The sequence below is a fragment of the Hirundo rustica genome, chromosome 1 (genome assembly GCF_015227805.2).
Source record: "Hirundo rustica isolate bHirRus1 chromosome 1, bHirRus1.pri.v3, whole genome shotgun sequence".
Taxonomy (NCBI): Eukaryota; Metazoa; Chordata; class Aves; order Passeriformes; family Hirundinidae; genus Hirundo; species Hirundo rustica.
This window is the reverse complement of record NC_053450.1, coordinates 100,425,157-100,448,610: the sequence shown is the minus strand read 5'-3', so window position 1 is coordinate 100,448,610 and position 23,454 is coordinate 100,425,157. Positions and strand designations below refer to the sequence as shown.

At 37.8% G+C, this 23,454-nt stretch overlaps 1 protein-coding gene across 2 annotated transcripts; it reads left to right on the top strand.

The window, feature by feature from the left end:
- The first annotated feature begins 16,134 nt into the window (after positions 1 to 16,134).
- On the top strand, positions 16,135 to 19,384 carry NEUROD6 (neuronal differentiation 6). 2 transcript variants are annotated; one of them, XM_040055864.2, is made up of 2 exons: positions 16,135 to 16,313; positions 17,772 to 19,384. In XM_040055864.2, the coding sequence occupies exon 2, from the start codon at positions 17,793 to 17,795 to the stop codon at positions 18,807 to 18,809; it is 1,017 nt and encodes a 338-aa protein (XP_039911798.1). In that variant the 5' UTR covers positions 16,135 to 16,313; positions 17,772 to 17,792; the 3' UTR covers positions 18,810 to 19,384. The 2 variants fall into 2 exon arrangements, with proteins under 2 accessions (XP_039911798.1, XP_039911788.1); XM_040055854.2 differs by having other exon boundaries at positions 16,670 to 19,384.
- The last annotated feature ends 4,070 nt before the right edge of the window (positions 19,385 to 23,454 follow it).

Sequence of the window (23,454 nt, the reverse complement as noted above, 5' to 3'; positions counted from 1 at the left end):
GTGTGAACCTTTTCCTTTAGAGAGTGCGGGTCCCCATCAAGGAAAGGTCTGCACTTGATTTGGGGGGAATCAGGGCTTTATTCAGTCTTTCTCTTGTGGTCTTGTCCCCGCAGGATCAGGAGCCCCAGTCCCAGTCCCCGTCCCCAAGCCAAAAGGTTTTTCCACATGCTCTTCCTGGCTTTTATCCAGGGGGAAGGGGCTAGAGGCAGGGACAAGCCACTACCTAATCAGGGATAAGGTGGGAGTGGAAGAGCTGGATTCCATTCCAGTGTGGGAGAACGGACAGGGAAAAGGAGCAGGGACAAATTTTGGGATGATACATTTTCCAGGGGAACAGGGGGGTACAGAAGAAAAAATTACAAAACCCAATATAAAAATGAAATACAATATAAACCAAAATAATGCACAACAACATTTCCCTTTCCCTTTCCCTTTTCCTTTTCCTTTCCCTGTTCCTTTTCATCATGTGTTGGCACAGTTTCATTTTTAGTTATGGAGAAACGTGGAATGTATTTCCTGGTCAGGACCTGGGAATTGCTTTCGGGAGGACAGGGACCTATCAGAAGGTTAGTTGGGATGTTGGCATCTGTTTTGACCACTGAGAATGTTGGATGAGTCTTTGTGAAGTACCTATATAAGCCCTGATTTCCTGCAGGTCACTCCTTTTCCCTTTGGCCAGAGAGAGAGACTGGTAACATCAAGTTGGGCCTGCTGCTCCCTCCCCACTAGGGAATCCAAGGCTTAGCTGGATTCCCAGGTGGGGGGGGGGGAGCGGGGGGGGGGGGGGGGGAGAGGGGTCTTTAGGCTGAGGTCGCCCTGATTTACACTGAGAGGTGGGCCAAAAAGGCATTTATGATCCCGCCTGGGTTTTTTTTTGATTCTGGACTGCCCAGGTCCTCTGAACTCTGATGTTTCTGCCTGAGTTATTCCCCTCCCCGCCCCCAACCAGCACAGCCTTGAAAATCTTAACACCATGAGCTGCAGCAAGAGAGAAAAAATACTCTGGGCTGATTTAACCTTTTCCTGGCAACATGAAGCTTCCAAGGTCTAACCCTTCCCTGAGAGAGAAAAGGAAAGGGACGGAGTGAACATAGGGAAGACACAGCCTGAAGTCAGTGGAGAGAAAGTAAAAAAACTATTGGGACAGGAGGTTGAGGAGTTTATCATTCCATCATTATTGAGCCATGGAAATGAACTTTATACATAGATTATGCCTTTAAATAATGGGAAAGATATGCATTTGGGGAGATGAATGTTTAGATTTGTGTGTGGATTTAAGCAAAGGTGTTTGTGATGGACTAAGTGATATTAATCCCATAAGATGTTTGAACAGAGATAGAGATGAGAAGTCCTCTGCGCCAGTGAAGAAGTGAGAAGATATTTCTGTTCCTTGAGATGAAGAATCCTTTGCCTTTGGAGTTATTCATCTTTAAAAGTTGACACCCCAATATGCAAAAGTCTATGACCCATGACCCGTAAGCAGCTTGGGAAACTGCTAATGGGACGGGTCACAAAAGCAGGTTTCCCCAGGTGGCTGTTTTTGCGACAGTTAAAAAACCCACAAGATAACTGGTTTTGATTATCAGTAGGATCCATGACTCTAAGAGAGACTCTTCTCCTAAAGAATTGATGAAAGATTATTTCCAAATTGTGAAAGTGACTGAAAATTACAGGTTTTGTCTCTTTATGTTGTTTCGTAGGAAAGGTAACAGTTTGTAGGGGGAGGGAAGAGTGTTTTTGGAGTTTCATTCTATTTTGCTTTTGTTTTTTCCCAACTTTATTTTTCCATTATTTTAGTGTGTGTTAATAAAACTATTTGTTCATTTTCTAAGCTTGAGCCTGCTTTACTTTTCTCCTGATCTCTCTCCCACCGAAAAAGAGTAAACACTGAGACCACTACACTAAATTTGGCAACCAGAATTTGGCAAATGTGAAACCACTATCCTTTCCCTTTCCCTTTCCCTTTCCCTTTCCCTTTCCCTTTCCCTTTCCCTTTTCCTTTTCCTTTTATCTTTTTTTCTTTTCCTTTTATCTTTCTCTTTCTTTTTTCTTTTTCTGATTGTGTTCAGAACCCTCATATATAGTAAAAATAATGATGCTAATAAAATTTCATCATGATATGATTATGCCCTTTCACTTACTTCTGGCTGATATTCTTTCTCTTGTCAGGACTGTGAAATCAAGACTTTTCTTAACATATAGAACAGCAAGACCCATTTGGTATCCAAGATGAAACCCAGATGACTGTTAAGATTGACAGTGCTTTCACCCTTGTAATTAGCTATTCACACAAATGTGGGTTTAGTTTGCACTTATGCTTGGAACATGGCAAGTCTTCATACAGAGAGCATCATCCACATGTTAACATTTTCACTTTTTTTTTTTTTTTTGTTGGCAAGTAAAGCAGCATACTTACTACTGAGTTCTGTGAGCTGTATATTTTGCTATATACTTTTCACTATTTATTAGTATTCTATTAAAAAAGAATTTAATGTGAGCAAAGCATGAACAAGAGCTATGTGATGCTCCTCTCCTTTGCCCTGTTCTGAAGGAGGACCTCACTTGCCTAAAGTCACTCTGCTGCTTCCAAGTGAATAGTTTCCATAAGCACAGTGCTGGAGCACTGTTTTCCAATATCTTTTTCTTTAAATGTAAAGATCCCCCTGCCTTCCTCCCTCGCTGAGGGAAGAATGGGTGGCCTTAGTACAACAGAATATGTATCACACCACAGAGCTTATTTGCAGTTTTTTTTCTTGGTTGTGTACTGACTCAGTAATGTCTGGAGGAAGGGCACAAAGCTAGGAAGCCTTATGGCAATATAGCAATTGTTGCCAGAAATTCATCAAGGATTTTGATGGGTTTTGAACAAGTGTGTTCATTCTAAATTGAGGAATAAAAGACTCAGTGATAGAAATGAAGGAAAAAGGATGGCTAAAGCATCTCTGTTTTGCTAAAGCTGAGATGTGACTTATTTGCTCATATGCACAAAGTATTTAAACAGAAGAAAAAAAAAAATTTAAACATCCTAAATGAACTGTGCTCAATAGGTACTTAGGCTATACAACACACTGCCACAAGGAATGGATTTCCAAAATGTATGTTTGGAAAAAGGAACTGATATGCATATCAGAGTTACCATAATTAATTATAGTAATGCTTTTTGGGTCATGCTTCAGAGCTCTCAGAATTCAGCAACTGTTAGAGAACAGGTTGAGATTTAATAAGAGTAATCTCTTTTTAACCTTCATGTACAGACTTTAGGGGTCTCTCTTCATCAAAGCCTAATGCTAGAAAATATATATGAGACAAGAATGATCATAGGTCTAAACAAACACCAAAAATGTCTATGTTCTCAGTTGTGGACTATATGTCTATATGGTCCTTTGTCTTTTGGGAGTGAGTGGCTCTTGGAAGTTCATTTAGTCTGCTTTCTAGTTCCTTAAAAGGCTAGAATGCAAAAGGAATGAAAAAAAGCTTAAGGAAAACTTGATCATTCCAGTGATCAAGCAATAGAGGAAGCATAATACACATGGTCTTTTGTACCCAACAAATTAATTAATATTGTTTATCTCTTAAGAAACTATTGCATCGACAATGGACAAGAGGACAACTCTCAGACTAGATTAACATAAAGACACATATAAAATCATTGGGGGGAAAAAAAGGAGAACAGACTAGTGGTAGAGAAAAAGCACAGAGAAGCCATAAAGACAAACAATAGAATTAATAAGTATGGTAAATGCAAACCACCTAAGCAAAAAGTAAAAATAAAGATTGGGGAAATAACAGTAAAATAGGTTTGTTTGTTTGGTTGGTTGGTTGGTTGGTTTTGGTGGGTTTTTTATTAATTTTATTTTATAATGAAGCTCCATGTCCCCAGCTCTGCCTTCAGGGACTCCAAACACAAGGATGCCTTGTTACACAAGTAGTTAGATATCTAGAGAAGCAAGGTGAGACTGCTCTTCATCTCTCTTACAGGAGTAGAGGGCTGCTTCCCCTCTGTTCCTACATTGATGGAATACCATCACCACAGCTCAGAGGGCATCTGTACGAGGAACTTGGGCATAATAAGATATATAGCAATAGGGTAGCCCAGGCCTGGGGCACAGTGCTTCACAGCTGCCCAAGGCAGCTCAACAAGAAGCCTCTCATACAATCAAGGTGTGCAGCAATTCAGTGCTTCAGAGATATGTATGCAGGTCACTACTGCAGGTCAGAAAACTGAAACTAAACCAGCACATTCATACTGAAGAGAAAAATGTCTGGCTTCCTCTTTTCTACTGTGTTTCAAAGTCCTTTGCTCACCTTGGCAGATACCTCGCTGTACCACACTGAGGCAGAAACCAAAATCTGCAATGTAACAAGTTAAAATAAAGTCACAGCTGCAAAGTACCTTGAAACAGTTAGGGAAAATGAAATTATCTTCCAGTGAGTTATCCAAAAAAAAAAAAAAAAAAAAAAAAAAAAAAAAAAAAAAAAAAAAATCAATGTTCGTTTTCAATCTCTGCCATGATGAAATGTTGAAATACTTTGTTGCTATCCTCCTTCATGGCATTTTCACCAGCAAAAATGCATTTAAATTTCAGAAGCTGACCCTTTCATGCTTTGATATGCAGAGGAAGAGATCATTGCCAGATACTTAAAAGAGAGAATTATCTATTTAGTGAAAAGCTGAAAGAAAACACTGTCTTTCAGTTAAAGTTTTTTTCATCAGTTAATTTCTCTTAAAGTATCTTAATTATTTCTCTTTTTCAGCATTTTACTTATCCAGAATTAAATTTATCTTTGTGCAATAACACAATAGGAGCTATGAAGGTTAAGTTTATAGCTGAATCTTAAATAATTTTTCCTATATAATTCATGTAAATTCACACCTTTTCTTCTGTAAGAGCAAAGACATATTTTTCATATTTGACTCTAACTTTACATAAACAAAGGTTAAATAAAGCATTAGCACACAAGATTTGGTCAAAGCATGGGTTTTTTGACCATACACCTACAATTTAAACATCTGACTTACATGAAAGTGAATTATTCATTTTCTCTGGAATAGAAGAACTACGGTTAGGTCTAGATTGATTTTATCAGACTATGAACTGGCTGTGGCGTAAATTGAGAAATACTTGAACTACATTGGGCTGGAGAGGAATGGAAAAATGCTTATGCAGTGCTGCATTACCTTCGCATGCTCCATGAACAGCAGTGTTATTGACCTTTTATTTGTCTGCCCTCTGTCTATCCTCTTCTAACTCACACCACCATTGCCCCAGATAAATAAACAACAACACCATCACTCTTGCCTCTATCTATCACTGGTGAGATATTTGAGAAGGCAATCGGTCCATCTGGAGAAAACATAAAAGTGGAGAATGTATTTGTGCTTAGAAAATGGAAACATTATGTTTATACTTGGGATTTGGATACATTGGGCTCTCAAGTGCTTCTCTGCCTGAGCACCCTTTTTTCCTAATTACTTGTTGATATAGCCATTTGCAGATATAAATTGTATTATGTGTATGTGATAACAGTGTGCCAGGAATTTGCAGCAAAATTCACAGCATTCACCTCTGGGAAGCAGTCCCTTATGGTTTCAGTCAGGAACATATATTTTAAGTACATAGTCTGAATAGATGGGGTTTTTTTCCTTTGAGCCTGAAGAAAATTGTTTCCTTCCATGATCATCTCAGAATTTAGAATTAGGTCAATGGGAAGGGCACATGTGCAAAAAGTTGCTGAGCTCTCGGTGTATTTCTCATTGTACATTTGACTCACTGTGGGAACTTGAGTGATAGCTCTTCTGTCTATGAAACACACCCTGAACCAGCAGGAACTGAAGCTAAATTTCAGTTCATACAATGCTGTAAGATCTCCATTTGCCATGTGCTGTAAGAAGCTCAAGGTAATGTACACTAGTACGGAAAGTAAAATGAAGTAGATTTCTCTTGCACAACTCAAATGAAAATCTATGGCGCTTTGAGTACTTTTTCCAGCCCCAGATGGAATGTAGCCATTTTAATCGTTTTTATTCCATAATGCTACTTTTGTGCTTAAACAGTCATTAACATTTCATCGGTGTCTTCATGGATTAAACAGTCCCTAAGTACACATTGACAGCACGGATTATTAGGGAGCTTTGTCATTTAAAATGGAAGAGAATGGAGGTTGTGTGTGTGTCTCCTTACTCCCTCTCTTTCACAAACTATAAGGTTTAATAGCAGTTAACACTAAACCACAGCACTTCTTAATAACAATAGCCCTGCCAATTCTGATATTCCAATTAGCCTGACAATTCTACTAATTAAGAACATTAAACTTTTAAACAAAGGCTATCTTTTTTTGTGTTGGGTTTGGCAAAATGGTATTGAGGGTATGAGGAAGCCTGAACCTCTGCTTCCAAGAATTGCTGATGATTAAAGGAAAAAAAAAATATTGGGGAGCATGTAGAAACATTTGGATATGGTAGTTAAATAAGAAGCATAGGGTATCTGAATTGTAGAATATTGTGAGGGATAGAGAAATGGATTTAAAAAGTGGAAATTGCAAATCCACAATACATGGCTGAAAGAGGTTTGCTTTTTGGAAATAATTATTTAAGCCAGGTCCTATAGTGATTTCAGTACGTTAGGCAAGCTGAGATATTCCTTTGTTTGAAGAAAGATCCCTTTTTAAAATTTTCTTCCCTTCAGATATGAAACCAAAACAAAGAAAAAAGTACATTCTCCAGTGAAAAATTTCCAGTGAATATTTGTTTCAAATCAATCATTTTTTTAAAAATTGCTCTGGTTTTGATTTTATGTTTTATATGCAATTTTTAAAAGAAGCATCCTTTCAAATGCTTTTTAAGTGATTTAAAGATCTTATTTTTCCTAAAAACCTCATTTTCAGAATGAAATTTCATTACAGTGCACTTAAAACACAAAGTTTTTGCCAAAAAATAAACACGTTTTTCTAAAAGTTTTTGTTTTGGTTTGGTTTGGTTTTTTGGCACTTCATGTTACAAGGTCAAACTGCAAATATCTTCTTCATAATCAAGATTTCTGTTTCTGTGGGAGTAAGAGCATTTCCACATAGTCTCTGCAAAAAAAAAAAAAATCTTATTGTTAATTTGTGCCACAAGAACCTAATGATTAACAGATTGGATGGAATGAAATATTTACTCCAAACCCCACCAACCTGAGCATCACAGATTTCATTCTTGCAGCACCTAGCCTTCACGACCTAGTGCAGGAACTGTGAATCTCTCAGGATTTGGCCCCATGCCATAATGCCAAGTATATTTCCTATACTGCCTCATCAAATCATTACTGCACTGCCTGTATTCACACTGTTTATGGATTTAGAGATACTGGGAGATATGGCTATTCTAGTCACCATCTGCTAACATCAGCTGTCTTCAAAATTCATAGCAAAGTACCCTTTTGAGATAAATCTTACCTATAGGGTTTTACATAGCTAGATGTCTTACAGGTCCAAATTTAGAATGCAGACTCCAGCATGCCTCTCTAGGCAGAAAGTGCACTTCAACCCAAGTCACACATAAAATTCCTGAGCACAAGAATGAAGCCCTGAACATACCACAGTACACTCTTCAGAATGCATGCATTTGAACAATCTGTTGAGTGCGGGTTTTTGTTGTTTGTTTTTTTTTTTTTTTTTTTCCCTCTCCTGGACACACTGCAGTAATAAGATTTGAACTGCTATACGTATTTCTCAAAATTTAGCAACTGAATTAAAGGTGATCAGAAAGAAATCAAAATAAAGCTAGATACATCACATTCATACAGTCTAACACTGGGAACAATACCATGGGAAGAAAAAAAGGCTTTCTAACTGCAAAAATATGTGCATCTTTAGTACTGTTTCTGCTGACCGCTGACTGTTTCAGCATTTTGCAAACTATGCCCTGTATGAACTTAAAGAGCTTCAAGAGCTTAAAGAGGCAGGCTCAAAGTAAGGTCACACAAGGTAGGTGGAAAGCTAATATGGCAACTAGCACAACAGAGGGGAAACACAAGCAGGTTTCAGGCTCAGCAAGCCTCACTCCCTTCTTAGGAAAGCAATTTTGCAAAACTTGTAGGTGCCTTCTGGCTGTGGATGTTTTAAACTATTTGGAGAGTCAAACTAGTCCTCAGCCAGCCAAAGGACTGAAATGAAAACTTCAGGCTGTCAAAAGATGTGCAATTTCCTCTACAGATCCTGTTAGGTGAGATCACTTGACAGAGTGGTTACCTCCAAAACCAAAACTGTGTACCCCTAAATTGTGGCATGAAGAACTGATTTTCAAGATGATGGGAGGACAAGGAAGCTTGCAAGCTGTAGGATTTACACAACTCCTTAGAGATTGCTCAGACATTAGGGATGTTAATAACAGAAAGTACTGTTTACTTCATCTTGCACTTAAGTGCATGATAATCTCACTTCTCTTTACAGCAGGTCACAACGTCATGTTGATTTTGGAAAACTTGATTGATTGTTTAACAATGCTGTTTCTGAGAGAGTGTCCATGTATTTTTGAAAAAACCTCTATGCAGTTGTAAGTAAAATCCGCTCTTGACTTTACTACTTTAATTGCATATTTGAATATATGGAAATTGAATTTGTTAGGTTTAAGAATTGAAGAAATTTACATCTTATAGTTTGTCTGCTTGTCTTAAAGGGTGTCTGTTTGTTCAGCATATTTGGTGCAAACCAAAATGGATTTTTATAAAGATGAGAAACATGAGTTGCTCTGAAAGTATATCTGCAGGTCAAAGTAATAGAATTGCTCATTCATTACTGAAGAAAATTGTTCTTTAAGCATCAGGATTTCCAAAACAATTTTGGGAAAATATCATTACAGCCCTATCTGAAATAAGCATCATTTTTCAGCTAAGATGAAATTAGCTGTATGTGTCTTTCACTTTCTCAGAAGCTTGAGGATAGAATCCAGAAAATGGTTTTATAAATTCCTGTTCTATTTGCAGTGAAACTGCACCACCAAATCCCCAGGACACTCAGGGGTAATTTGATCTAGTGGGTAAACAAGACCTCAAATGTTCCAGCTTGTCTTGATGTAAAATGAGATGGTCCAGATCCTTCAACGTATACAGCTGTCCATCCTCCACTGCTTTTAAATCAAAGAAAGGTGCATATAGTTTTGTGTACCAAGAAAAAGTAGGAAGGATAGATGTAGAAACTGTACACATCACCCAACTCTGTGAAAAAAAAATATGGCATGTCTATCAAATAGGCATTGGACTCTTCATTACTCCAAACACATCAAGCATTTTAAATCAGTGGAAAAAGTTCAGGATCAATGCTCTAAGATCCTTGTGCCTCCCTTTTCCTCATAGAAAGTAACATTTCCTTGCTTTATTCCTATAAATATTTGATTCTGGTAATAGCTTATGTTTGCTTATTTTGCCTTTTGGTTTTTTAATCCAAAATTACCTTTCCTTTCAATAAGGGAAGTGCTCTAGTAAGGTTTTTAAGTACATGCACTATCACATGTTACAATGCTGTTTGGCAATCATGGATGCTAGGATCAGTCAAAAGTGTAATACAAATTTGAGAAATGTAAGGGAGGCCATAGTTCATTAACAACTTGGGATGCCACATTGCACAGCTTTTCTGCTTTTTGAATGAAAATTTACTTATCTTAATCAGACCAATATCTCGGGAAAAGTCCTGTCCTAAATGGGTTATAAATTTGGATAATAAAACACAAACCAAAAGGAGCATATATTTCCATTACAGTAAGCCTGAATCATCCTGCTAAATGCTTAATATTATTTCCTATAAAAGCAAGCACCTCTGCTGAGCTGTTATGAAACTACCTGCATACCTGTGTGTAGAGAGAATGGAGGTTTCATAGGCAATTGTAGCTCTGGCATTTACTTTTGTCTGCTACTTGCCTTCTCACCTTTAATAGTGTACGTTCAAAATAGTCTTGGTGGGGTTTTATCTTTATTTATTTATTTTCCTAAGGTGCTCTTGCTTATTAGAAGAAGGAAATTATGATTCTTAAATATAAGCTTACGGCCCACTTGGACTTAGTGAAATTTCATGAAGCTAAAGAACTCACTAGTCTGAGGACTTTCTCCCTGCTGAATTTCAAAGGTCTGCTGCATATAAAAAAAGTGTCAGACTTTCTTAAAAATACTTTCTTACAAAGTTTCTTACAAAGTTTCTTACAAAGTTTGCAATGAACATTGACAAAGTTGCCCTTGCAAAGCATCTTATAATTTCCTGGGAGGGAACTGTCCAACAGAAGCATAGTTGGAGTTCTGTTTAGTTATATTCTTAAGAGGAAAAAGCCTATAGTTTTCCACTAGAAGCTAGAAGGCATAACAAGAAATGGGGCAAAGAAGCCTCTGGAAAAACTCCAAAGAGGCAGAATCCAGAGGAAATTACCTAACCAACTCCTCTTCTAATTGAAAATGTATTTTTAAATTATGCTAATTTGTTAAACTTACAAAAATTTTAGAAATACAATGCTGGATTTGCCCATGACAATGGGGGCCCCAGATGCTTTCAAAAAAGACTTGGTTTTTAGATCACTATTTTAACTCTGTTGCAAGTTTTGTTTTATTTGATTTTAGGCAGCACTATGTCTACCAAAAGGGACTAACTGCAAGGTCCATGAAAAAACATGTATTGATGGGAGCAGAGAGTCTCAAAATGGAAACACAGAGGAAGTACACCTGTGAATCACTGTAGGCATCAGCAGGAGAAAAGGAGGAGAGTCATCATCACTGAGTAGCTGTTTGACAGAGATTGCCATTAAAGAATAAATGGTGATGAGCAGTATCAGGATGTGTCCTTTAGCCAAGTGTCCCTGCAGCATCTTCTAAATATTTACAACCTACTGATCTCAGACCATCCTCAAGGTAGGATAGCAGAGAGTGTGACAACTCCAGTCACCAAGTATGAATGAAAAAAAAGAAACGTTTTGCAGATGTACCATAGGGCTGCTTCACACCACAAAGCAAGAGCAATAATCTTAACACCTTGCAGTTTTAAGAAGTGACACAGCTACATGACTTGTCTCACTAGAATATTTTACCCCAGGGAGAGAAGTATCTTAAATCCCATATTCCTGCAAAGTACACATCACCTCTTGATCTGGTACTAAAACTTTCAGACCATATTGTGCCTATACTTTTCTAGGTGATTAAAAAAAAAAAAAAAAAAGGTATTTTCCATTTAAAATTATTTAGTTCCACCATCTCTCAACTCTTTTATATTTATATGAACCAGGAGTAACTCAAAATTAATATCATTATCCCAAATGTATGTTGTATCTACATAAGACCTATTCTAGTCATGTGCTTCAGAAATCTTAGAGTAATTTCTGGTGACAAATTGATTTTTGATTAACCGTAAGCAATCATAGGTAGCAACCATTTTTAGATTCTACATTTGTGTTTTACTCAAATAACTCCCATTAAAATAGAGGAACTAAACCCTTTACAGCTCTTTCCTATCTGTATTTAACAGCCTGTTCAACACATGAATGAAACTAAGGATGTCTGATTAGAGCAATAAGTACATCCTTATTAAAGGGGGCCTAATGCAAAACAAGGTTATATTTTACCACATTGGCAGATCAGTTAAAAATTGTATTTTCAGACTGAACCAAATCCTCTTGAAATGCTGCAGTTTATTTCTCTGAAGCCAGTGATCCTTACTGGTGTCTTCTAATCTGTCCTGGGAGAAGGACATGTATTACCTTAGCAATGGCAGAAGAGTGCTTAGTCAACTTGATGGGAAGGGTAGGTTCCCCTCATGAAAAAGTCCACAGTCTATAGCAGCATACTGGGGACAGGGAGAGGCAAAAGAGGGACAGGTCTTCATAGGCAGAGAGACACATTCCTTTGGTCCCGTGGTGCGCTAGCTGCACCCAGGATAGGCAGCTGGCATGCAACATACATGTGGCACATTCTTCTGGTTCTTTCTCCAGCAGCTCATTTTGTAGAGACACTGTTGTAATGCATTAATTGGGTTTATATTGTATTCCATTGGATTTGTAATATTTCCCCTTGTTCCCCTTGGGAACTGTATCCCATGGTTTGTCCCTGCTCGGCGGCGCCCACCCCCCACACTGGAATGTAACCCAACTCTGTTCCACTCCCACCTTGTCCCTGATTGGGTAGTGGCCTGTCCCTGCCTCTAGGCCCTGCCCCCTGGGGAAAAAGCCCCAGGACAGGGTGGGGTGGGCTCTCTCTGGCCCTGGTGAGGACAGGAAGAGAGCTAAAATAGCTCTGGACCAAATAAAGCTATACTTCCCCCCAACACGGACAAAGAGCAGGCTCTTTCCTTTTGCCATCAGCAGTCCTCTGGGTCTCTCTAAATAACCACACCAAGACACAGTCCAGCCTTCAACAGAAAGCCCCAAATCTAACCAGTCTGAAACTCGCTTTCTGACCAGTCTGAAACTCACGGAGCCTGGCAGACCAGGGTCCCTGCCGAAGACACTATCCTCTTTTGAATGTTTTTGAAAAACAATATAATTTAAATTTAAAAATAAACCAGAAATCCCAAAGTAAACAAACCCCAAAACAACCAACCAACCAAAACCCCAAAAGTACACACAAAATTCCTGCCAAACAGGTGTTTCCACCTCCTCCTTAGCATGAAACCCAGCAGGAGACAAGAGTCACTGTTTTCTATACATTTACCCATATATTTGTCCCCAGTGGTCTGACTTTCCAATTTAGGGTGCTCTAGACATACATTTTCCCCCGGTCTCACTCCCAAAGCAGCAATTGCTCTGGTGTTTGGGCTGTGCACGTGAGTGCTATTGCAAGATGGCAAGCTCATGTCAGGTCATGAGTGTGGAAGGAGGAGTTTGGCATGGCATGATTGTCACTGTGTCTGTGTTGAATTGATGTCTTTTGCATACATTAGAAAGATGTGAAAACAAAGAAAAGATTTAGCTATCTGCCCCTCCTGAACAGTTTCCTGCTGCCCACTAGGTCCCATTGCTCCCAGTGAATGACCAAGGCTACCACATTTCAAAATGGGGAGGTATGAGCCAGTTAGGAGAGGGTTAGATAGGATGATTTTTTTTAAAAAAAAAAAAAAAAAAAAAAAAAAAAAAAAAAAAAAAAAAAAAAAAAAAAGAGAGAGAGAGAGAGAGAGAGAGAGAAAGAGAAAAGAGTAAGATATTCCCCGGGGCTCCAATGATAGCGTATTGCTTACTTGAAGGACTCACATTAAATGCAGTCCAGTATGGGTCTGTCCCCCTCATGCGCCATGGAGGTTCTGCAGTCATTGGAATTCAGTATTATTTCACTAAACCTATTAATGACTCAGTATTATTTAAATTAATTGATAAGTGTTTGGTTGTGTTATTATTTATAATTAATATTAATATTAATATTAATATTAATGTATTATTATAATACTGCATTGGACATTAACTCACTTTTAATTCAAGACTATACAGTCCAGGTACAGTAAAAAAAATTGTGATATGTGTTCAGTTACATATTTGGTGCTGTGCAACCATTCTATACAGTGCATTTAACTGTATTTTCTGTATTATTCTTTACATGCATTCACAGTAGACAGCAAAGCAGCAGTTATCGGGTATGCTGTGAATGCATATTAACAGCAGTACCTATTTGCATATCATGGATCCATAATACAAAATGCGTAGTAAAATCCTTATGAAAAGTTATTATGCATACACAGTAGAGGCTTTTTAAACCTTGATATCTCAGCTATTTTGTTTCTCCACAATTTATTTGAAAATATTAAAAAGGTCAAATTATGGATTAGGAATGTGTGAAACTGTAATATTACTCCTATGGGGGAATTATTGAACAAAAATTAATTCATTTTTTGTTTTAGTAGCAGTATAATAGTCATTCAAAAATGAATCTGAGTTGTTTAAAAAAATAGCCATCTACTTCAATAATAAAAAAAGATGGAGAAAATATTTTCATGTATTTTCGGTGTTGTGTGATAAAACTGAACGTTTTCTTGGTCCTTCCCTAAACACAGAACTATTACAATGTCAACCTTTCCTTCAGCATCTCACGGTATTTTTAGTATGTATTGAAACAATGCTGGTTACTCTAGGACTTTTCTTTTTTAGATTATTGTGGATTTTTAACACTTTGAAAATACAAAATCCTTTAAAAAGTTGACAACTCTTAGAACCTTTAACAATATAAATCTTAATACATAAATTCTTACTGAGCATAATGGAATTCTACCCTCTGCTTTTTTACACAGATTGTAGTATTTGCAGTAAAAATGAAGCAAATGCTATGAATAGTACATAATGCTTGCTCTTTTTGAACACTTTCCCCATAAGTTTTAACATCTTTGTCAGTTCAGATAAATTTTTCTTAAAAAACAAAAACCAAAAAAAACCCAGCCTGCTTTTTATAAAGAATGAGTGACCTAAATGTCTTATTTCTTTGAAGTAAACTAAAACCCAAAAACCCATCAAGGTTTGGGGCCAGGCTTTTTTAAATGAAAGGTTGTAAAATCATTGAACACATACATATAGATGTATAAAACATGATCTTGCCACACATGTGTTGTTCTTTACTGCAGTTTCATTTTTGTTACTGTCTCTATTCAAAAAAAGTCCCCAACATATTTAAAGGAAACTTTGTCAAAGAAAAAATAATTGGATGAGGGCTGAGAACATTAATGCAAGGGTTTGGACCAATGTGAATTAAAGCAGATGAATTATAAACACTTCAAAACCAGGATTTATAATGAAAATGCTGACAAGGACCTTTAACAATAGCAGTGCTGTCAGGGATTATTTTAATACTAAAATCATACTCAGTTACTTATTATTTTAATATAGAGATTATTTAGATACAAAAAAAAAAAAGCAGTGATACACAATAATAATGAAACCAAATTAAAAAAAAAAAAAATAAGGTGACACATCATTTGCCCTGTAACTCTCTTGATATCACTTATATGTGACATGCCACTCCTTAAAAAACATTAAAAAAAAAAAAAACCAACCAACCAAAAAACAAACAAACAAACAAATAAACAACAACAACGAAAAAACCGCCACCACAAAGCCCTAACACATGAAGGTGAAGGTGGAGTTTGTCATAAGCTCCATGGCAAGGCTGAGCTAAGAGTCTTTGTCAGCTTCATTTAACAGTCTTTTGTCAGCAGAAAGAGATAAAAGGGTTAAAGGAGGAAGAGCAGGGAGCACAGGAGAGGCAGCTGACAGAAGCAACAAGGGCATTAAGAAAGGAAAGCTAGGTATGAAAATAGAAGGGCAGGGGAGATTTTTTTGGAGGATTCCAAAGGAAATGACTCAGCTCTTAAAGAGATATTGGGGAGACATGCACAAAAAGGCCAGGCAGACTGAGAAAATATGGAAGGGACCAAACCCTTCAAGAATCCTAAGGTACACTTTTGAGCAGGTGCACCCCAGTCACATTGCAACATGCCAGATCAGGTCAGGGACCAGTGAGCCTTTTCACGTGCTTCAGAAAAAAAGGCATGATTTATAAAACCTTCATGCTGTATGTCCAGTTTTCTAGAAAGGCCTCTTTTATTTTGCAATGTCAAAACCCACCAAGGGATGTGAAGGAAGGATTTCTTACAGATGGCATTAGGTTTGCTCCTATTGTTCTGTGCTCTGAGGCAACAAGCTGCGTTCAAAAAACCCCCACATCCCAAAAATCACACCCAGCAGCATTACACAAAAACTACTTTTTGTGACTGTGCTATGTGTTATAGCACTAGCATTACTTCTCCATCGCTGCCTTCCTTTCCTTGCCTTTTCTTTTTTGTCCCTGGGTACCAGGTGCACTGGAGGGACTCATATCAATACAGGACAGCATTTCTCATACAAACAATGCCATATTAACAACCAGAGGGCAGCTGTACCTATAGGCAGGGATAGCACCAAATTCTGGCACGTCTATCCATGCACTTAGACTGCTAAAAAGAAGCAACTACAGTGGAAATACACCTACTGTATGTGAAATGCTGGTGCAGAATTTTTTTTTTCTTTTTTCTTTTTTTTTTTTTTAATCGGTCTAACCTTCTGTGTTGGTACATGAATGCTGGTACCCACTTAGAGGGATGCCAGATGATCAGTGCAGAATGAAGGTCCCAGGAGAAAGGCTCACGTGGTTTTCTCTGCCCTGTGACGTCACTAGCAGATGGCATGGGTACCAGCTCTGGCAGTTGGCATCAATGTCACTTTTTAGAGATCAATGAGATAGTGCAGATATACACAGATCTAGACTCCAGCAGACGATGCGACATTCAGACTGAAAAGATTTGGAAGGCAAAAAATGAAAACTGATTGTTGAATGAAATAAAAAGCTAAGGTAATACAAATAAAGATATATTTCAATTGGTGTTGGGTGTGCATGCAAGTGTTTAAAGATACAGTATCATTGTCTTGTATTTTGTGTATGCTGTTTTCTGTCTAATAACTTCTAGCATTTTATTCTTCAGATGCAATTACAAACTTCCATTGCTTTTATGTAATACTGCAAGTGTGTAGACAATACTGATAGAGTTAGTCTTTGACTGGGGTTTTTGTTTAATTTTATTCTGTTAAAAAGTCCCTGCATTTACTTTGCTTGTCTCTTTGAAGTCCATGGGATACAAGCTTTTGCTGTTCCCAAACTGCAAACAAAAGCAAAGAAATTGGGAAAAGGAAATTATTTTTCCTTTCCAGGCTGGATTCTGAGCACACGTGCAGGATTACAGTCACAATCTACAGACCGCTCCTGTCAGCCAAGAGCTGGAGGAAGACATCTGAGCCTCGCAGAACATAAACACTGCTATAGCGTGCAGGGAATTTTTCACCTCCCCCCCACCCATTGATGGAAAAAAACAAAACAAAACAAAACAAACAAAACAAAACAAAAAAAAAAAAAAAGAAAAAAGAAAAGGAAAAAGGCAAATAAAAAAGCAAATAGGTTGAGTCTAACTAAACAGATAATATCGGATGGAATTTTTACTAGAAAAAGTGGGAAAAAAGGGTAGGGGAATTTTATTTCCTAACTCTAATCTGAATATATTTAGGGTTAAATAATTCTGATTTCTGTCTTAATATGAAATAATTAGTATGTTATTTTAATACAAGTAACTTGGAAAAGTGCTTTGTTTTGAATTATATTACTAGCTGAGTGATTGGGGGACTATATTCCTTTTTTTTTTTTCTTTTTTTCTTTCTCAGCCACTGTAACTTACTAAAGTTTAGTATCTTGATACGTAGGGGAAGAAATGTGGAGGGGAAAACCCCACAATTTTGAAGTATAAGTCAAAAAGCAATTTTAAAATATGTACCATCAGGTAGTAGAGATATGGCACTTTTCCAATTTTAAAACTGCATTCCCTCTCCTCATTTTTCCACCTAGGGCAATTTGAATTAATGAAATTTCTGTATTGCTTTGTCATGTTTTGCATTTCTTTGAATTCCATCATGGTGAGAGTTTGAAGGCTTTGTTTAAAAATAAAATATATGTGCAGGAAGCTAATTGTACATCTAAAATATCAAATTAGTCCATATTTATCTGTGAGAAATGTGGCTTTTCAGTTGCAGGGTCAAATGTTTCAAAGGATTTTAGAATTCTCAACAGCTATTAATTTTTAAAAAGTGGGCATTTGCAACTGCCATTTTATTCAAAAACTATAGATTGAGCATTTATATACACACACTCTCTCTTATACAAAGAGCTTACACACAGACACAAATAAGGTGCATGAGGCTGTCTGTGTGAGTCGGGAAACTTTAAAAATGGAAATATTTAAATATTGTGCTGGCGTTCTTTCAGGTAACTTAAGATTATAGAACCATGTTAACACTACCATTTGATGAGTCTGTTGTAATGCCAGAATCCCAGATGTGTAGAAAGTTTCCCAGAGAAAGTGATGACCAAAAGCAAATGAAGAACCCAGAAAGCTTTTCAAAGCAGATCATCCTCCGAGGAAAGAATATTAAAAGATCTCCTGGAGAAGACACAGAAAAAGAAGAGGAAGAGGAAGAGAGAGAAGATGAGGATGAGAATGGCTTGCCAAAGCGAAGAGGTCTTAGAAAAAAAAAGACAAGCAAGATAAGGATGGAAAGGATTAAATTCAGACGTCAAGAAGCCAATGCTCGAGAGAGGAACCGTATGCACGGCCTTAACGATGCTCTGGACAATTTAAGGAAAGTGGTCCCTTGTTATTCTAAAACACAAAAACTGTCCAAAATAGAAACTTTAAGACTGGCCAAGAACTATATTTGGGCTCTTTCTGAAATACTTCGAATTGGCAAGAGACCTGACCTGCTCACCTTTGTCCAAAACTTGTGCAAGGGTCTGTCTCAGCCAACTACAAACTTGGTGGCAGGATGCCTGCAGCTGAATGCCAGAAGTTTCCTAATGGGCCAGGCAGGTGAAGGTGCCCATCATACTCGCACACCCTACTCCACGTTCTATCCTCCCTACCACAGCCCGGAGCTTGGCACCCCCACAGGGCATGGGACTCTTGACAACTCTAAGTCAATGAAACCATACAATTACTGCAGTGCTTACGAGTCCTTCTATGAAAGCACTTCCCCTGAGTGTGCCAGCCCACAGTTTGAAGGTCCCTTAAGTCCTCCCCCAATTAACTATAATGGGATATTTTCCCTGAAGCAAGAGGAAAGCTTGGACTATGGCAAAAATTACAATTACGGCATGCATTACTGTGCAGTGCCACCCAGGGGTGGTCCCCTTGGGCAGAGCTCGATGTTCAGGTTGCCTACAGAGAGCCACTTCCCTTATGACTTACATCTGCGCAACCAGTCTCTCACCATACAGGATGAATTGAATGCAGTTTTTCATAATTAATGAGGAAAATTAAAATAAACAGTGGTCATTCACCTCCCCATCTAATTAAGAGCAAGCAGATGTTTGGGCACCATGTAATCGGGCACTGCACAATTCTAGTTAAAATGTTTACTAGTTCCTAAAGTGTGTTTCAACTATTGTGACGATTTTCTATGTGTTAACAAAATAAACTCTATGTGTTAACAAATAAACATTTTATTATAAGTATTTTTTTTTTTTTTGTCTGTAATCACTGTGAGAATATGTTTCCTCCCAGAGGTCTTCTTCCTTTTTAACTTTTTATTTCCCTATTTGTTTGGTTTGTTGAGCAGTGTGTCTGAACAATATTACTGAAATAAAAGCATACACACTGTGTAAAGTCAGTCTATTTTGATTGTATAGTAATTATACAACTGCATGTTAATGAAATCAGATTAATAAAAATTATGTATTTATAATTGGTAGAAAATATATATTATGTATTCAAGGAGAAATGGATTAAAAGTATTAAGAACTTAAAAGTAATTATCCAGAACTGATATGAGCTTGCAATATGCAGAGGTGAGAGGGCAGCAATATTGAAAGCTATGCAAAAACTAAAAGGCAAACAAACAAAAAAAAAAAAAAAAAAAAATCATTTTTGGGTTGTTGGTTTTTGGTAAACTAAGGAAAAACAGTGATTGTCATTGACATTATTCACCCTGACTTTAAAGTGTTGCTGACAGGGGCCACATGATCATATTTAGAAGATGTTGTCAAAATTTTGCCTCAGTTATTTTGGCCATATATAATCAGCACTTTTTTTTTTTTGTATTATTATGACTTCAGATGTAAAGGTTCATTATAAAAATGTATAACTGTGGTTTCTCACTACGTACTTAAAATGCAATTAAAGATAGATGTTTACACTTTTAAAATACATCTATTAGCTGTGATGCTGTATTGTGTCTGGTGCTTATTTCATAGTATACAGCTGCTTTTGGTCTTGCACATCTTTCTTCCCAGGACACTCATAATACTCAAGTCTGGAGCTGGAAGTCAAGGATTACCAGGGTGAACCTCATGCTATTTTCAGAAGGATGTATTTGTGATGCAGTAGATTCAAAATACCACATAAAGAGCTGTGTGCTATATGAAACACAGGTTATGGGAAGAAAGTAAGTTTATATCTCAATGAAATGCCAAATTTCATATGGGGAATGGCCCTGAGCTAACACACAGAACACTAGCTGCTTCTGCAGCTCTGGCTCATGGGCTGGAGCATGAGAAATATAAAAACTTCAGAGAAAAAAATTCCTGGACATTGCTAAATTTAGTGTTGACTGAAAAAACAGCACCAGTAAACTACAGATGTGTATGCAACCCACATTAGTTCAGCAGCTACAGAAGTCTGCACAGTCCTGCTCATCTTAAAAGAGTTGAGCTTAGCTGAGCCTCAGTTGTTCTCTAACCAGCTATAGCTATTTATCTATAAGCTCGTGAGTGACAAAATGAATGAGCCATTGATCTAAAAGCCAACAGTCTTTAAACCTCTGAATGAGCAAAACCTCTTTATTATAATGGATAAACAGGAGGTGTCTGACATGCAAAAGTACTCTGCTCTGAATGAGGAGGGAAGACTTTTTTAAAAGCTGTATAAAAAATGCAAATTTCACATGCAAGTTGGAAGCTCCTGGCTGAATCATAGTCTGGGTTGTTAGAGATGTAATGGCACATCAATCTCAGAGCCTCACTTGAGAGGAGCTGGACAAAGAGGGGATGGACCAATTTCTCCTGATAATTTGCCTAATGTCACAAGCAAGACTTATTGTAAACATTCTGCCCTGCCAAACATTGTAGCCCCCTTGGGACAACCATAGCTTGAAGTTCATCTCTTCCAAGCAAGACCAGGCTGCCCCGAAATGAAACGGGTAACATGTCCCGAAGTTTGTATCAGGGTCTAACTGATTTCAGGTTTGCGGGGGTAGAGGGACAATCATAGGATTTTGTTCAACAAATATCCTCTCTAGGCACAAATATGACACCAAAATGGCATTTTTCGGAGCAGAGTCTTGGGCCAAATTTCAGTGATTTGGCTCAAGATCATCCTCTGTTTCCTCAGGGTCAGGCATGGAAGGCACAGACAAGCTGGGATGAAAAGTGATGGTGATGACGGTCAGCTCAAAAGCATCCCCAGGTGCTCGGCACTGAATATAGGAGTGATTTGGGGAAAAAAAGAAGACTATAAAATATATTGCATTTGCTGTTCCTCATAATTAGCTGATATTTGGCAAGGCATGGAAAGGTGATGGGAGGGAGAAGGGGGAAGAAGCCAGTCGATGAGGTGAAAGCACACAATCTTGGGCACACTGAGGAATAATAATACATAACAAGAAGCTGTAGGCAAGAGGGCCCAGAAACAGGGGATCATTTGTGGTGGGGCAAATACCTCCATTGAGCATTAGCTGCAAATTTATCTAACCAATTTTACTAAGAGAATCCTCTTCTAGGAGCCTGAAATCTCACCAAGTACTTCAGTACTGCCTCGCTGCATGGGGGAGGGTCTTTGCATAAGTTGAGAGTGGTGTGAGAAGGCAGCTTTAAGTCCTGCACCAAGGGAAAGAAATGCCTACTGCAACACATCTAGCAAGAACCCAAGGGGTGTTAAGTCTTCAGGCTCTGTAATCTGGGGGTCTTCAACTCTGTGGCCCTGTATTAACTTAATGACTCATGGGCCAGTTCCTGTTTCCACTTCTGGCAGCAGAGACAAAGAAAAAGGGGAATAAAATCCCTGTCAGTTCAGATTTCTCTCATTCACTCCATGACAGATGGGGAGGCAGTTTGCAGCCAGATTCCCCCTCTGGTAGCTCAAGGCAAGAACCATGCTTGCTCAAGGCATTGCAAGTTGGAAAGTCACTCCACAATAGATAATGGAACAAGTAATAGGAAAATACTGAGACGGCATAAAACCCTCCAACATTCTCTTTCCAGGAGGGTATAGATTATTTAGAGATATGGAGGTAGGAAAGTCCCTCAAGAGCAGGCTCTCTTGCATATCTTCTTTTATGCACACAACAAATATTTCTGTACTCCCTCACTGGCCAGTCACAGAATAAAAAGTTGTTCCAAGCTCTGACATGTTTTATAAAAGCCTTTGAAGATGCTCTATTTTAAGGAAAAAATCTAAGTACTTATAAAGGTCTGGTCCTTTAAAATCACAGGAATAAAAGAGTTTCTTACTCATTTTCTCCACTTTTTGACTTTTTTTTTCTTTCAATCCCTTTCATACAGAAAAAACAAACAAACAAACAAATAAACAAACAAATTCCTCAGTTTTGTGTGTCTTGTTCTCCTCTTCACTGGCTTCAGTTTCTTGAGGACAGAATTATGTAAAATAGTAACTGCTTCAGAAAAATTCAGTAAGAAATTTCTATTATTCCATGTCCTTTAGCACAAAAATATTGAAACCTTCTGTCCGTTTTAGAGATGGGAACCCCAAAGCTGGCAGAAGAGCTATTTCATTTGTGGCTTTGTTACACAGTGGAACTCTTTGCCATTTATAATTGCCCAGAGTAACATTTTAGTGTGATTTTTAAAAAAGCACTGTGTTTTTTTATGGTATTAAAAACATGCTAGTTATTTAAGAATAGCTGTACTGGTTCAGATTAATCATCCATCTGACCTAATATCTATTTTTAATATGAGAGCATTAAAAAGTTATCCAGATGTGTCAAAGAAGGCAGGGATTTTTATTTTTTTTTTTTAACTAATAAAAGTACTGGGAAATAAACTAAACTTAATGTTCCAGTCTTGTTGAAGACAGAGATGTGCCTGAATTGTAAAAAGGGCCAGGAGGAATAACAGTGTACTGTAGTGTTAGCACCTTTTCCTCTGCAACACTGGACTCATCAGTAATCACTGAGCAGGATACACTGGGTAGTACTAGGTGATACCACTTAACCCCATGCCAAGAAAAACCTCCTCCAGAGAACCAGTGACCCAAGTCCCAGTCCTACAAATCCCAGTGAGAGCACAAAAACAGAGGGAGGGGCAGCCACTGCTTTTCCAAACCTCATTGGAGATCTCAAACCTTTTCTGAATTACAGTAGAGATATCCGTGTTTTAGGATACATCCTGACTATGGTCCCTTCGGGACTGTCAACATTTTTTCATTCCATAGCTATTTCTACAAAGATTTTTAAAATGTATGGAGATTGCACAAGCACAAACATGATGGGATTTTTTTTTTCTATACTAGCAATTCCCTCTCCTATTTTTATCCCTAATTCATTCTTCTTTCTCTACCTTGCCTATAGGGCTCTCAAATGGCAGCAATTAAGTGAAATGCCATCAATAAAGATGAATGAAATCCCAGTGTAATACATGGCAGAATCTTTCCTTGCAAAAGCAAAACTAAAAAGTCTTTGCATGGTTTTGCTTATCAGACTGTGAATCTGGCTTAACTGTGCTTATATTTTATGGTCACAAGGTCAAAGCAGATTTCATTCTAGTACCAAAATCCTTCATCCTTTGATGTATTAGTAGCAGATACAGTGTTGCTTTAGGCTGAATTGCCAGGAAAGCAGCTTCCTTTACAAAATCAGCAATTTTCAAATTAAGAAGAAACAAACAAAAAAAAACAGCCCTCAGTAATCTGCCTGTGGGTCTGACCCAGAGCTGAACCATG